We start from the raw sequence: 13,356 nt of genomic DNA on the forward strand, positions 1-13,356 counted from the left end.
TGGAGAACAAAATTGCGAGAAAGCATAACCCTATAACACATTATGACTATTTAGTAGGGGTGTTCGTGGTGCGGTTTATCCAAACCGCACCAAATCGTAAAATTGCAGTTTGTAATTTTTTCAAACCGCACTTCTAAAAAAACCGCACCGCAATATGCGGTTTGGTGCGGTTTGCGGTTTAACCATATTTTTTAAAATTGTAATTATTCCTTTTAAAACAAAACTTTTATTTTATTTTGTAATTATTACGGAGTAATATATAACTCAAATATTAAACTCTTTTTTTTAACTTTTAATTAACTAATATTCAAAGATTAACTCATTGTTGAATAACTAATGAGCTAATCTTTGACTATTAGTTAACGATGACTATTTAGTGATACTTAGTACTAAGTATTTTTGTTTTATACGAAGTATTACTAATTTTAGGTAAAAAGAAGGAAACTCACTTGGGAATACTTAACATATGCCCTTTATGCAATCAGCATAATGAAACAGTTGATCATCTTTTTCTTAATTGCACTAGAACCAAAGAAGTTTGGAATCTCCATTATCGAAAAAATGGTTAGATTGCTCAACCTCCTTTCTATAACTAACAGAAACATTAACATACTTAAGAAAATACCTAAATACTTTAAGGAAATTTATTTTTCTCACTTGGAGTATTTGGAAAGAGCGGAATGCTACTATCTTCCGTAATGAAACCTTTGACATATTTAGGATTTGCCACCGAGCACAATTTGTGTTCAATGAGTGGCATCAAAGAAGTCTTTTAGATACCTTTTCCTCCATGGGATTTCCCATTCCGAGATCCCACAATCATTCTTCTCATACTCAATCTCCATCATCCATTCTTATATCATGGAAGGCACATCCCAACAACTTCTTCAAGCTCAACTTTGACGGTTTGGTTCGTAACAACTCAGCAGCAGCATGTGTTATCATCAGAGATAGCAGTGGAGCACTCATCAAGGCATCTACGTTCAACCTCGACAACGCCAAAGTATTTATATCGGAAGCTACTGTAACACCGTAGAAATTCCTTTCCTTTAAAATACCTATTTTGCTCTTTTTAAAACTCAAAATAGGAAAATCTAATATATTACCGCCACCGTGAAAATGGCTAAGACAATTATCAAAAACACACAGCGAAAGACTATTTTTTTAAAAAAAACTCAAATAAAATAAAGTTTAATAAAACCAAACTCAACTAAACCAACTTACATTAAATCATTATCTTGGATCCTCTAAAGGCCCTTAAAAACCAAACTAAAATATCAAACAATGATTATTGTTAGTGTCACAATTATATAAATAATCCAATACATTAAATAATAAACAAAGAAACCTATAACCCTCTTCGCTCAATCCCATCATGCTCGATATGCTCCTTCTACCTGTACTTCTCTTTTCAACCTCATTACTCGTCATGTAAAATGGGTCATAGTAGGGCCAATACAAAGAAAAGCCAAACACAAGCACAAAAGTACGAATCATGAAAAGCTGAGTACATGTGTAAATAAAAACACACTAACATGCTTTCACCCTATCATCATACAACTTACCTTGTTGCAACTGTTTACAAGCATACAACAAACAACATGACCCTCAAATAAGTAACTAATTTATTTATTTAACTTGATTACGCATCGAATGGGTTTCCCCCTAACCTGCCCCAATAAAGGAATACTAACACGGAAAGCTAACCGTGCTAGTATAAAAGAACCACTAGTAAGTGGCGGAATTCCTGCGCATAAATAAAAAGGAATATACAGCGTCCTGTACTCCCAGTAGAAATTATGGTCAAATATAAAGTCGCATAACTCCCCCCGTATGTTCATACTCAAGGTATATACGTTCCAAGAGTTTTGGTGCGTAATCTCTTTCACTTTACGTTGATTTACATATTATTAGACTTGGTGATGACTCTTAAACATAACACAATCAATCATTATAATTATTCAAACAATTAAACATACCAATTTAATTCTTGAATAATTAGTGACCACATAATATTTAATGTTGAACCCTTTTTTAATTTACCTCGGTGTCAAAGACATCTTAAACGCATAATGCGCCAAAATTCCTATCTCTCGGTGTTAGAAACACCTTAAGTGCACTAAGACACCAATATATAATTTATTCCTCGTGTACGTATACACTTAAATAGTTCTTTCCTCATGCTTAAAGTATCAATAAAAATTATATGAACCATAATAAAATTCCTTTTTAATATTCCAAACCAAATTAAACATTTAGTTTAATTAAACATGCTCTCTATCATGCCAATAATAAAAGTGTGGTTCATATACAACATGCCAAAATAATTATTTCCAATCACCAATCCAATAAATAATTTATTTCAACCAATGCTTCACAAATAATTCACCAAAACCATTCTCAATTCAATCAATCCAATTCATATCACCAATCTCATTCCAATTCAACCATTCCAACCAATTCTTAGCATGACACTAACTTGGAATCACTTAAATAAATCCTAGCATATTTTTACACGCTTAATAAATTTCCGAGTACGTGTACGTACCTCAAATAAGCTCTTAAAGTAGCCGAGAACATTACAACAATTCCCGAACCAAGTCTCCTACATAAAGGGACAATAATACTATATTAATTACCCTTGTATACACAATTTCTAGCAACTTAAACTTACTTTAAATAATTTATAATAATCTGAAAATTATTTAAAAACCCTTAATTAAACTCTTCTTTAATGGGTAACTATACCCTTTTCATAAAACACCAAAAATAATACTTTAGGAAAAATTCCAGCATTTTAGATTAATTAAAAACCTTTCAAAACTTCACTAAAACATCACTTTTATGCTTAATTAATCCATAGAACCACTAGATATATAAAAGCCCCAAATCAATTTATATAAGAACGCTAAAAATCCCATCTTTCATAAATTTAAACCCTAGGTTTATAAATTACAAAACCTGAAAATTTAAAACACAATTGTAATATGAAATTATAAGTTTAAACCATCAAAATCATGAATTTGATACTAAAAATATAATATTCATACTATAAAACCAAAACCCAAACTAATATATTTATAATTAAACAAGTAGTAAAAACAAAGGAGGAAGGAGAGAATAAGGAGGGCCGGCCATGGCGGCGGCCGGGCTGGTGGTCGGCGCTGGTTTCCGATGGACAAGGGCGGCGGGCAAAGCAGCGGCAGCAACTGTGAGCAGTAGCTCATGTATGGAGGAAAAGGGGAAAGAAAGAAAAAGAAAGAAAAAGAAAAAGAAAAAGAAAAGGAAAAAAAAGGAATAAAATAAAGGAGAAAGAAAATAAGACTAACCTTTTGTGTGGGAAAATTTTGGAGATTGAATGAGTATTTATAGTGTAGGGTTGTTTAGGGTAGGTTTGGGCTTTATAAAAATTGTGGACTTGAATAATAAAATATGTAGCCCAAATGTAAAAATAAAGTGATTGGGTTTATTATGAAGATGGAGTATATTCGGATTGAATATTTATTAACCCAAAAATTAAACCTTGTATTATTTAAATCCCATAATAAAAATAATTTGACCCAAAATTATATTTTACAAATAAATAAATAATTATAAAATACATTAAAAATACAGGGTATTATAGCTATAGCTCTTCATAAAGGAGTCCAACTAGCTCTTCAGTGTGGCATTTAGGACATTGAAGTTGAAGGTGATAACCTATTAGTCATCAACTCAATAAAAGGAATTTGGACAGTACCTTGGCAGATCGAACATATTATCGAAGACACTCGTTCTCTTCTTTCTCGTTTTTCGCAATTGGAGTATCCATTACGTCTAACGAGAGGCAAATCGCGCAGCAGGTTGGATAACTAATGTAGGTTATTTAGTGTGTAGTAGTATGGACATTAATGTTTGTAATAACTCTAGTTTGTTTTCTATTCTTTCTTGTGATACATTAGGAATTCCCCTCGTAAGGAGGGCTTCCTAATGTTTATTTCTTCTTACCTTTTCATTAAAAAAAAAAAAACAAACTTGGGAATACTTTGTACCAAGTATAAAGCGTTTTTTATTTCACCTAGAGTATTACTACGAGTATTTTTCTTTCTTGAAAGAGAGAAGCAAGCCCCTAAACGAAAATGCAAACAAGTATAACAAAAGAAAACGATATGATCTAGGGATGTCAGTGGGGTGGGTCAAGTAGGAGACTCGCCCCCGCCCCACTCGTGGGGTGGGGATGGGTCATGGTTTGATGGATGGTGGGGCGGGGATGGGGATAAAAATAATACTTGCCATGGGTGATAGGCCGGGGTGGATTTAACGTTGTACCTGCCCTACTTCGTACCCGCCTCATCCCCACCTCACACCCACATCTATATATTTTTAAAAATAAAATTATATACTTTTATACTATTTTTTTTTTTAAATATGTAAAATAAAATAGTAGATATAATAATTTGTAATACACTACTCCATAATATTATAACTAAAAAAGTGTGTAATATCAACATTTTTTAAAAAAAATAAAATCTATATTAATTATGTTGGATTGTATATTAAGAAGTAGGGATTAGGCGGGTCTTAGGTGGGGATTAAATGGGGATGGATATCCAAGTGGGGGTGGGCGTGGGGATGATTTTGAAATTGTACCCGCTGGGGTGGGGATGGGGATGAATTTTAGACCTGCCGCGGAGATGGGGATGGGAATGGAGATGAAGATTTTAGGTGGGGATGAGGATGGGAAGGTCAACCTCTGCCCCGCCCCGCCCCATTAACATCCCTAGATATGAATACAAATTAAAGATATAGTCAAAGGCCAAACACTAGACATCAATCTAGAACAAGCCACGGTACTTAAACCCAATAAAACGACATGAAGATTCGACGCGACCGCTTCAAAAATTATCATATTTTGAGTTGAATACTCATCAAATTTAGCTAAACAATAAATGCCTCAATTAACTTCTCTCTAACATCAACTTATTATAATTTCTCATCTTTATAGTCACGATCAAAATTTACCAATCTGAATTAAAATAAACTAAACTGAAAAATTCAATAAAGAAGTCCACAAAAAAATAAAAAACAAGTCTTACACTCGTATTCAAGTTCTTTTATTACTAACAAAATCTAATATATATATATATATATATATATATATATATATACATATATATATATACATATATATACATATACATATATATATATATATATATAAAGGGGAGTTTTTTCTCGGGTTTTTAGAGAGCCACATATGATTTAATTTTTTCAGCGCGCCATGTAGGATAATACATTTTAGTGGTAGCCAATTAAATACGAGATTATTAATTTCTTTTAGAATTAAATAATTTAAATGACACGTAAGCAAAATTGGCAAATGAGATTTCTCAGTTTAAATTAATTAAATATAAAATATCATCTTTTGCTATCAGAAATTTTATCTAAATTTTATAACAAATTTTGGCACATTAATATATACATAAACAATAATTATTTTAAAAAATTTAACCAACCGTACATCCTATGGTTTCATGTAGTTAATTATAATTGTGATATTAAACCGCCATATATACAATTAAAAAGTATTTATATCATAGGAAATTAAATAAAATATCATTTGGGTTAAACCCTCAATCTTTTCTTTCTCCCTCCCAAAGTTTCCCGTAACCGGTGAATCATTGAATTTGAAGAGAGAGAAAGTGGAAAATGACGACGAGAATAGCTCCGGGAGTAGGAGCCAATCTTCTGGGTCAACATTCTGCTGAGAGAAATCAAGATGCTACCGCTTACGTCGGTAACCTTGATGCCCAGGTTCTTTTCTTTCTAGGGTTTTTTTTTTTTTTTTTTTAATTATTTTTTGTGAACAGATTTTTGCTCCCATTTTTACTTCTTTGATAGTTTCTAAAACTAGGTCAGATTCAGTTCGTATATTAAATATTATAATTGATAATCTTGTGAATGAGCTTAATCGAGTAATTAATATGTAATTTCCCACTTAGTTTATTGTAATTGTGAACAATTTTAGGGTTACTGAGTTCATGGGGATGCTAAAAAGAGATTTACATTTGATATAGAGTAATTTTTTGTGTTTCTTCTTGTTATTGTGATTTTGATTTGGTCTAAAGTCCAGAGCTTGTTAAAAAACCTTCTTGTTTCTGCAACTTTGAATTTGTTTAATTTTTGAGCTGTTGCAACTTTGAATCATATGGTAATGTGCTACAAGGCTGGCGAAATTCGGAAATATGATTTGTGTAATTCATTTTACGGGTTTGGGAAAATGTTGTATCATAAGCTCAATCACAATAAGGAGAAGAACGGCAACCGCAATCACTTGATAGTGAACCTCTTTTAAACTTTACAATTAGTCTAATTTAGGGTATATTTTAGAGAGGAAGAGTTCGCCGGAAAATTGTAAGCTAGGTAGCTGAACTTTGTGATTGTAACTGATTGGGAAAAGTCAGTGAAGAAATCTGAGGAGAAACCCAGTTTAACTTTATCCCTTTAGTAAGACTGTAAAAGATATACGACTTTAAAATGGACGAATGGTTACAACACTTGCAAGTAATATGAAACAGACTTCCCTGCCATATTAGGAATTTGCAGGGACCATTGACACAATTGGCCCCTGTAACCGGTTTGCTCTGTAAGGATTTTCAGGGATTGCCTTAAAACTTATCCCTTGAGCTGCCTCTGCTTTTGATATGCAATTTGGGGTTTATCTTGTGTCGGATAGTGTGGATATGGAAATTAATAGTATGGAGGAAATAACCATTTTTCTGAGGGTAACATTTTGTTGTATGGAGTACTTGATTGAGTTATCCTGCAAAATAAACTATTCACTGATCATCATTAGTTGTTATGCTGCAGGTATCTGAAGAGTTGCTGTGGGAATTGTTTGTTCAAGCAGGCCCAGTTGGTAATTTTTGTACAAGTCATTTTTTTGGGGGGGTTTTCTGAAAATCGAACACTTTATGAATAACTTTATTTTTATCTTCTCTGCAGTGAATGTCTACGTGCCAAAAGATAGAGTAACCAACCTCCATCAAGGCTATGGGTTTGTGGAATTCCGAAGCGAAGAAGATGCTGACTATGTATGCCCTTTTTTTTTTTTTTACCTTAGTTGCTTTTCTTATCACCTCTGACGTGTTTGACCATGATTTAAGCTATATATAGTCCCTAATATCTTCCTTTATTATGCAGGCAATCAAAGTTCTTAATATGATCAAGCTTTATGGGAAACCTATACGTGTAAATAAGGTATCCTGATTCTGGACCTTTTATTTCAGTGCATGTCATAGTCAAATGAGTTTTTATCCATGTAAGGATTTCCATGTTAAAGTATTGAGATATGTGAAGTGTGAATGTTTAATCTTAATACCCTATTTGATTTTTCCACTATGTCCTGTTACAGGCCTCTCAAGACAAAAAGAGCTTGGATGTTGGAGCAAATCTCTTTGTTGGGAATCTGGACCCTGTAAGACCTATTGTTACTTTTTCTTTCAATACTCTTAACTTGTTGTATTTGCTGCCATTATCATATATACTGTGACACAGATGATTTCTGTCACCTCCCTCTTTCATTATCATGTGACATTAAGATCTTCCCCTCTTTTTGTAGGATGTGGATGAGAAACTTCTTTATGATACTTTCAGCGCGTTTGGAGTTATTGTTACAAATCCAAAGGTAATACTTCATTCTACCTTTGTGGTTTACCCTGTAGTGCTGCTCATCCAACTGTAGATTTTGGCAACTTGTAATTTCATCTGTGAAAATTTTGTATTAGAATATGTGCTTCATGGACCTCATGATTGATTCTAACTTCCTAAGTTTTGTCCTACATGTACTAATTGTTTGTATGATCAACATAGAAGTCTGCGTTTGTCTTAATTCTCTGATACTAACATAGAAATTGGATATACTCATGCTAGATTAGCTCTTGCTGCCTTCATCATTCTCTGTGTTTGGCTATTGTCATCAGCCTTGTAGCTTTAGAAATTTCCTTAAACTACTTCTATTTTCTATATTCCCAAGTACTTCTGATGCTTGAGCCTATTTTCTGGAACAACTTCCTTGATCTGTATCTTTAATGTGTTTAGTATAGTCTTATGCAGTTTTTCTTTTGATCCTGCTAATCTAGCAATAGCCAAATATAATAATTTTACTTGCAGTCCTCTACAACATACCATACAAGATCTTACTATAGCGTCTCTCAGGAGGTTCCCACCTTTAGGAGCTGTCATCTTTATCATTTTATTTAGTGTTAGTTATATTACCCTTTGGAGTTGGAACTTGCAAAGAGGTAGTTATGGTATCTTCTAGACCTTTGATTGTAAAGGCTGTTATTTGACCTCTGTTTCAACATTAACATAGTAGTATTGGAGAAAGCAGTGAGCCTGTTACTTATCCTACAAATCCTTAGATGACTATTTATTCAAGGAGTGCCTGCCTTGCAGAAAATTTGTTATATTTTGCTTGTATTTTTTACTGTGAAATTAGAAACAGAGGTAAGTGATGTAGCTAAACCATATTTGAAATAGAGCTTTGGGTGGTTCTATTGTTATACTGTTTATAGTTATCTTTCTTACGGAGTCCAGAAAAAAAAAATGGAGAAATTTGATTTAAGGCTAGAGATGACTGAATCTTGACAGGTGTCTTTCACATGCTATGAATATTGATTCTTGTTAGCTTTTGTTTGCAGATTATGAGAGATCCAGAAACAGGAAATTCCCGTGGCTTTGGATTCATTAGTTATGATTCTTTTGAGGCATCTGATGCTGCTATTGAGGTATGTACTGCGTTTTTATGCTCAACAACCACCCCCCCCCCCCCCCCCCCCCACCCCCCACCACCACCACCACCTATAGAACTTTGTTTATATATCATTCAATCTAAGTAATCGGATATGTGGCGGCTTCTCTTTTTTTCTATGGCATTAGTTTATGTTTGGGCTTTAACTTGACAACTGTTTTGGAATTGCAGGCAATGAATGGTCAGTATCTTTGTAATCGTCAAATTACAGTATCCTATGCGTACAAGAAAGATACGAAGGGGGAGAGGCATGGCACTCCTGCAGGTCAGGTTTCATTGCTCAATAAATCACGTCCATAGTAATTTATAATACACCGGATATTTAACATTGAACATGTTCTTTTTTTTGATTAATTACAGAGAGAGTTCTTGCTGCAAGCAATCCAGGTACTCAGAAAAGTAGACCTCACACCCTGTTTGCAAGTGGTCCCCCAACCCTTCCTCAAGCCAATGGTGCTGTACCTACTCCTACTGCTCCACGGCCTCTTGCAAATGGTGCAGTCCCACCGAGTCCCATACCCCAATTCCGTCCTCCACCACCCCCACTTGTAGGTTCATTCCCCCCTCCACCAATGCAGATGGCCAACACTTGGCAGGGGCAGCCCCAACAGCAAGGTCAAGGGCCTCCCTCGATGCCCCCGCCACCACCACAATACAGGCCTGCACCGCCTCCAAACATGATGCCGCCCCCTCCCCCTCAGGCAGGTCAAGGGTATGCAAGGCCACCTCCCCCAATGTCAATGGGGGGTCCACCTGGTTGGAGGCCACCACCTCCACCTCAGCAAATGGCTGGCAGGCCGCCTTACCAGCAACAATATTCAATGCCTCCACCACCTCCATCAGGTTAATATGTTGAGATGTTAAAATTTGGATACCTAAAATTTTTGTCCTTGCTGTATAACATTAGGTACAAATTTATTGTTATGATTTAAGTTCACATTTAATAGAGTTAGGAACTTACTTTTCTAGTGACATACTTTCTGGATTATTTCATGCAACGCAAGAAAATGGCAAGTCTTAAATTTGACTATCTTGTACTCTACACTATCTCTTTGGTTCAAGACACTTCAAGAGCCACCCTAAATCCCTAATCGCTTGAATATACTTGTAATTCATGCTATCTGCTTATATTTTAGATTTAAGATTTTATGTAGTCCATTAAGATAATCTTACTATGAGGCAAATGTTTATCAATTAAACAGTATCACCTATTCACCTTGGTCTGCATGAGGAAGACTAGGTTTCTAATCTTGATTATCAAGGGGTAAACTTGTCATTTCCAGTATAAAGCGGGGGCTATTTTTGTCATTTTTTCTCCTCCACCTTCCTTCGATTCTTCATCTCCTCCACCTTCTTCTTCTTCTTACTCCCCTGACCCTCATCTAATCTCCACCGACACAACCATTTCCAACATTTTGGACACCGCTATTTCCAACATTGACACCTTTATCTTCTTCGTCTCCACTGACGCTGATACCTCTTTTTTTTTACGGCTGTTTTACTGTTGAAGCATAAGAAAAATCTAAGAGATAAAGGGTATGGTTAACTCAAAGAGTGAAATTTTCCCTTCCATTGAAGCTGAGTCTTCCCTTCTCGAGTTGCTTGTCAGCTATCTCCATTAACAGCGAAGCAAAAAAGTCCATTAACAGAGTTATTTCAAGTCATGCTAGATAGACATGATTTTTTAAAATATATGTGCAAATCTTAACGCAAGTTATACAAAATTGCCATTTGATAAACAATTCAACGTTATTATTGCATTTTCTCCGAGAAGCTCTCTCTCGCTTCAGGTTTGCCTAATCGAATTCTTCCTTTTCCTCTGCAAACCAACTGTCTAAATTACTGCAATACATCCTTTTGGCAATTGTAAAAAAATGGTCACTAATTACAAATATCAGAAGCTCATGCTTATCGATTGGTAGTTTTGCACATGATACATACGTAGTATTTCTCATGAAACTGTTAATAAGTCAAACTAAATGTCAAATGATTAAGCAATTACCCATGCATGATTGCTTGTTTGGTATTGACATTACCTGTTAATCCAATTACATATCAGAACCAGCAGAGCTCAGGCCAAAGGGCAGAGGCCATAGCACATGAGCAAAAAGAGATGTGGAAAAAAAATGGCCCTAGAGGCTTAGAGCTACAAAAACTTCGAGTTGAACATAAACCACGTTTAACACTAAGCAGTAAGCATTTAAAAGCTGTACTGCAAGACCACAGATCTTGCGTTGGAGAAAAAACCCAGTATCTTTGGGGAAAAATAAGCAAAGAAAAGATAAGCTAACTACAGAAATCACATATCAAAATCCCAAGTACTCTCAGCACTCAATTTTGGTATTTTTGCTTCCTCGGCCAAATTCAGAGATGCTGAAACCTGAAATCAGTAGCTCATGTATGCTTAGATAAGTATACAATTACTGCAAACACAGAACAGTTTTTGAACATTCTGAAAAATAAATCATGGATGGCAAATAGCAATGCAGATCAGATAATATAACCAACGGAAAGGTAGGGATTAAAATCATTATAAAGGAAATCAAGGAATTGAAGAAGTCTCAAAAGCATATAGAATTATAGAAACAATGACAAGTTGACAACAATGGCATGAAAAGAGGTAAGTAAAATCAGCCACCTATGGATAAGCTGAAAGCAGATTAGTGAGATTACGCTTATAATACTGTTGAAACATCAAACAGATTTTCCAAAACCGATATTCAATGAACATTAAACAAATATGTGCACATTAAGAGCAAAGAAATAATGTCATTTAGGTAAGCTAATGTAACAGGATGTATGGGCTGATTGCCTAGCATGTAGGGAAATATAGCACTTACAGGGTTCGGAAATAAAAATATTATACATGAACTACATCATACATTGATTATGCATCGACTAGTTTATTGTTCGGATGGATCTTTTTCTATACTCGCCTAGAATGCTCTACTCGAAACACCATTTGAATAACAGGGACATAATCAACATTTCAACACCAGAAAACATCTGTTAGGGAATCAACTCAACCAAAAGCTTAAGCTGATAATTGAAGCCTAGAATCGATTTATATACTCTATAACATCTCACCATTTTACCAAATAGCTAACATCAAGAAACAATTCAATAAACTTTCTTCGATACAAATTCATCAAACAATATGATTATCCTTGTATATGCTGCCAATATAACAGTAGCATGATCAACTTCCAAAGTCCAAACCATTTAATCTACTAAATTCGTCTACATTAATCTATCGCATTACTAGTTCAAATTACACTAAATTCGACACCAAAAACGAAAACAACAAAACATGAAAACAACACATACGAAAATTACTGAGAATGTACCTTGAAAGAACCACTGAAAGGCGAAGCTCTCGACCATTCCAACCCCAAAATCTTAGTAGAAGTCTGGTAAGAACCCTTAACAACATCATCCCCAGTAATCCTCTGCGAAACCGCGAAATCCCAGGAATTCTTGGCAACATCATAACAAGGCTCAAAAGTTCTAGCACCTCCTGCTTGAGTATAACAATACTTGAATTTCCGAATCCCAGAATCAAAATTACAAGTCGCAGTAACCTTATTCGACGAATCAATCACCATAGTTCCATCAACCCACAAATTCTTCTCTTCCCTAGAATGCGTATATGTCATCTTCAATTGCTTGTCTAAAACCCTAATTGAATTCATAAACTGAAACCTCAAATCCTGCCACCCAAAAAAAATCGAAAATTTGGGGTTAATTTTCAAAAATTGAACAAAATTTTACGAAGAGAGAGAAAATAGAGAAGAATTAGAATTACTTGTTTAGGGACATTGTAATCGACGATGAAAGACCCAGGTTTTTCAAGTGAAAGAGAGAGGTTTCTGAAGATTGGACCAGCGTCGAAGATGGCTTCGGAAATGGCGGCTTTAAGCTTGAGTTCGCCGGCGTTAATGGAGACTGTGGCGGCGCCGGTGCTGCTGTCGGCGGCGCATTGGCCGTTCACCGACGCTTTCCACATCGTCGGAGGAGAGAGAAAATGGAGTGGATAAGAGTAGAGAAGAAAGCAGAGAGGAAATGGAATTTTCGAGGGAATGTTTTGTAAGTGGTGGAATAAAGGGTTGTGATTTGTGATTTGGTTGATGGGTGAGGGTGTAGGGGAGTTAGGGTGTGTTCAATTGTAAAGGATTTGTGGTTTGTTTTTTTTGGGCTTTGAGAGAGTTTCACGTTTTGAATATTGGATTTTTTTTTGGAACAAAACAAAAAACTGATACATGAATACATGATCCATATGATTTTGGAAATTGTACAAGAGGGAAGGTAGTTTTTACTATTCTTAATTTTTCTTTTTAGAAACAACAATACACAATTATAAGTAGATTTGTCTTTTCTCAAGACTAAAGGCATGTTCATTTCATCTCAATTTCATTAGTTTATTTCATTAGTTTAGCTTCAATCAGTTCAGTTTAGTTCATTTCAGCTCCTAATTTTCTTCTCTCATAAAATATTCATTTCAGCCTTATTCAATTCAGTTTAGTTCAGCTCCAATCAGTTCAGTAAATGTGAACAGACCCTAATGT

At 34.9% G+C, this 13,356-nt stretch overlaps 2 protein-coding genes across 2 annotated transcripts; one reads left to right on the top strand and one right to left on the bottom strand.

The window, feature by feature from the left end:
• The first annotated feature begins 5,598 nt into the window (after positions 1 to 5,598).
• On the top strand, positions 5,599 to 9,821 carry LOC145563494 (uncharacterized). Its single transcript, XM_081623939.1, has 9 exons — positions 5,599 to 5,793; positions 6,850 to 6,898; positions 6,985 to 7,073; positions 7,183 to 7,239; positions 7,394 to 7,456; positions 7,601 to 7,666; positions 8,682 to 8,768; positions 8,963 to 9,056; positions 9,152 to 9,821. The coding sequence occupies exons 1-9, from the start codon at positions 5,689 to 5,691 to the stop codon at positions 9,637 to 9,639; spliced, it is 1,098 nt and encodes a 365-aa protein (XP_081480065.1). The 5' UTR covers positions 5,599 to 5,688; the 3' UTR covers positions 9,640 to 9,821.
• A 952-nt stretch (positions 9,822 to 10,773) lies between these two features.
• Positions 10,774 to 12,881, bottom strand: LOC145563495 (outer envelope pore protein 24, chloroplastic-like). The gene is made up of 3 exons (XM_081623940.1): positions 12,597 to 12,881; positions 12,139 to 12,501; positions 10,774 to 11,171 (listed from the first exon to the last, which is right to left on the bottom strand). Exons 1-3 carry the CDS (start codon positions 12,795 to 12,797, stop codon positions 11,091 to 11,093), a joined length of 645 nt encoding a protein of 214 aa, XP_081480066.1. The 5' UTR covers positions 12,798 to 12,881; the 3' UTR covers positions 10,774 to 11,090.
• Between the last annotated feature and the right edge of the window lie 475 nt (positions 12,882 to 13,356).

This window comes from Chenopodium album, chromosome 10, assembly GCF_948465745.1.
Source record: "Chenopodium album chromosome 10, dcCheAlbu1.1, whole genome shotgun sequence".
Classification (NCBI taxonomy): Eukaryota; Viridiplantae; Streptophyta; class Magnoliopsida; order Caryophyllales; family Amaranthaceae; genus Chenopodium; species Chenopodium album.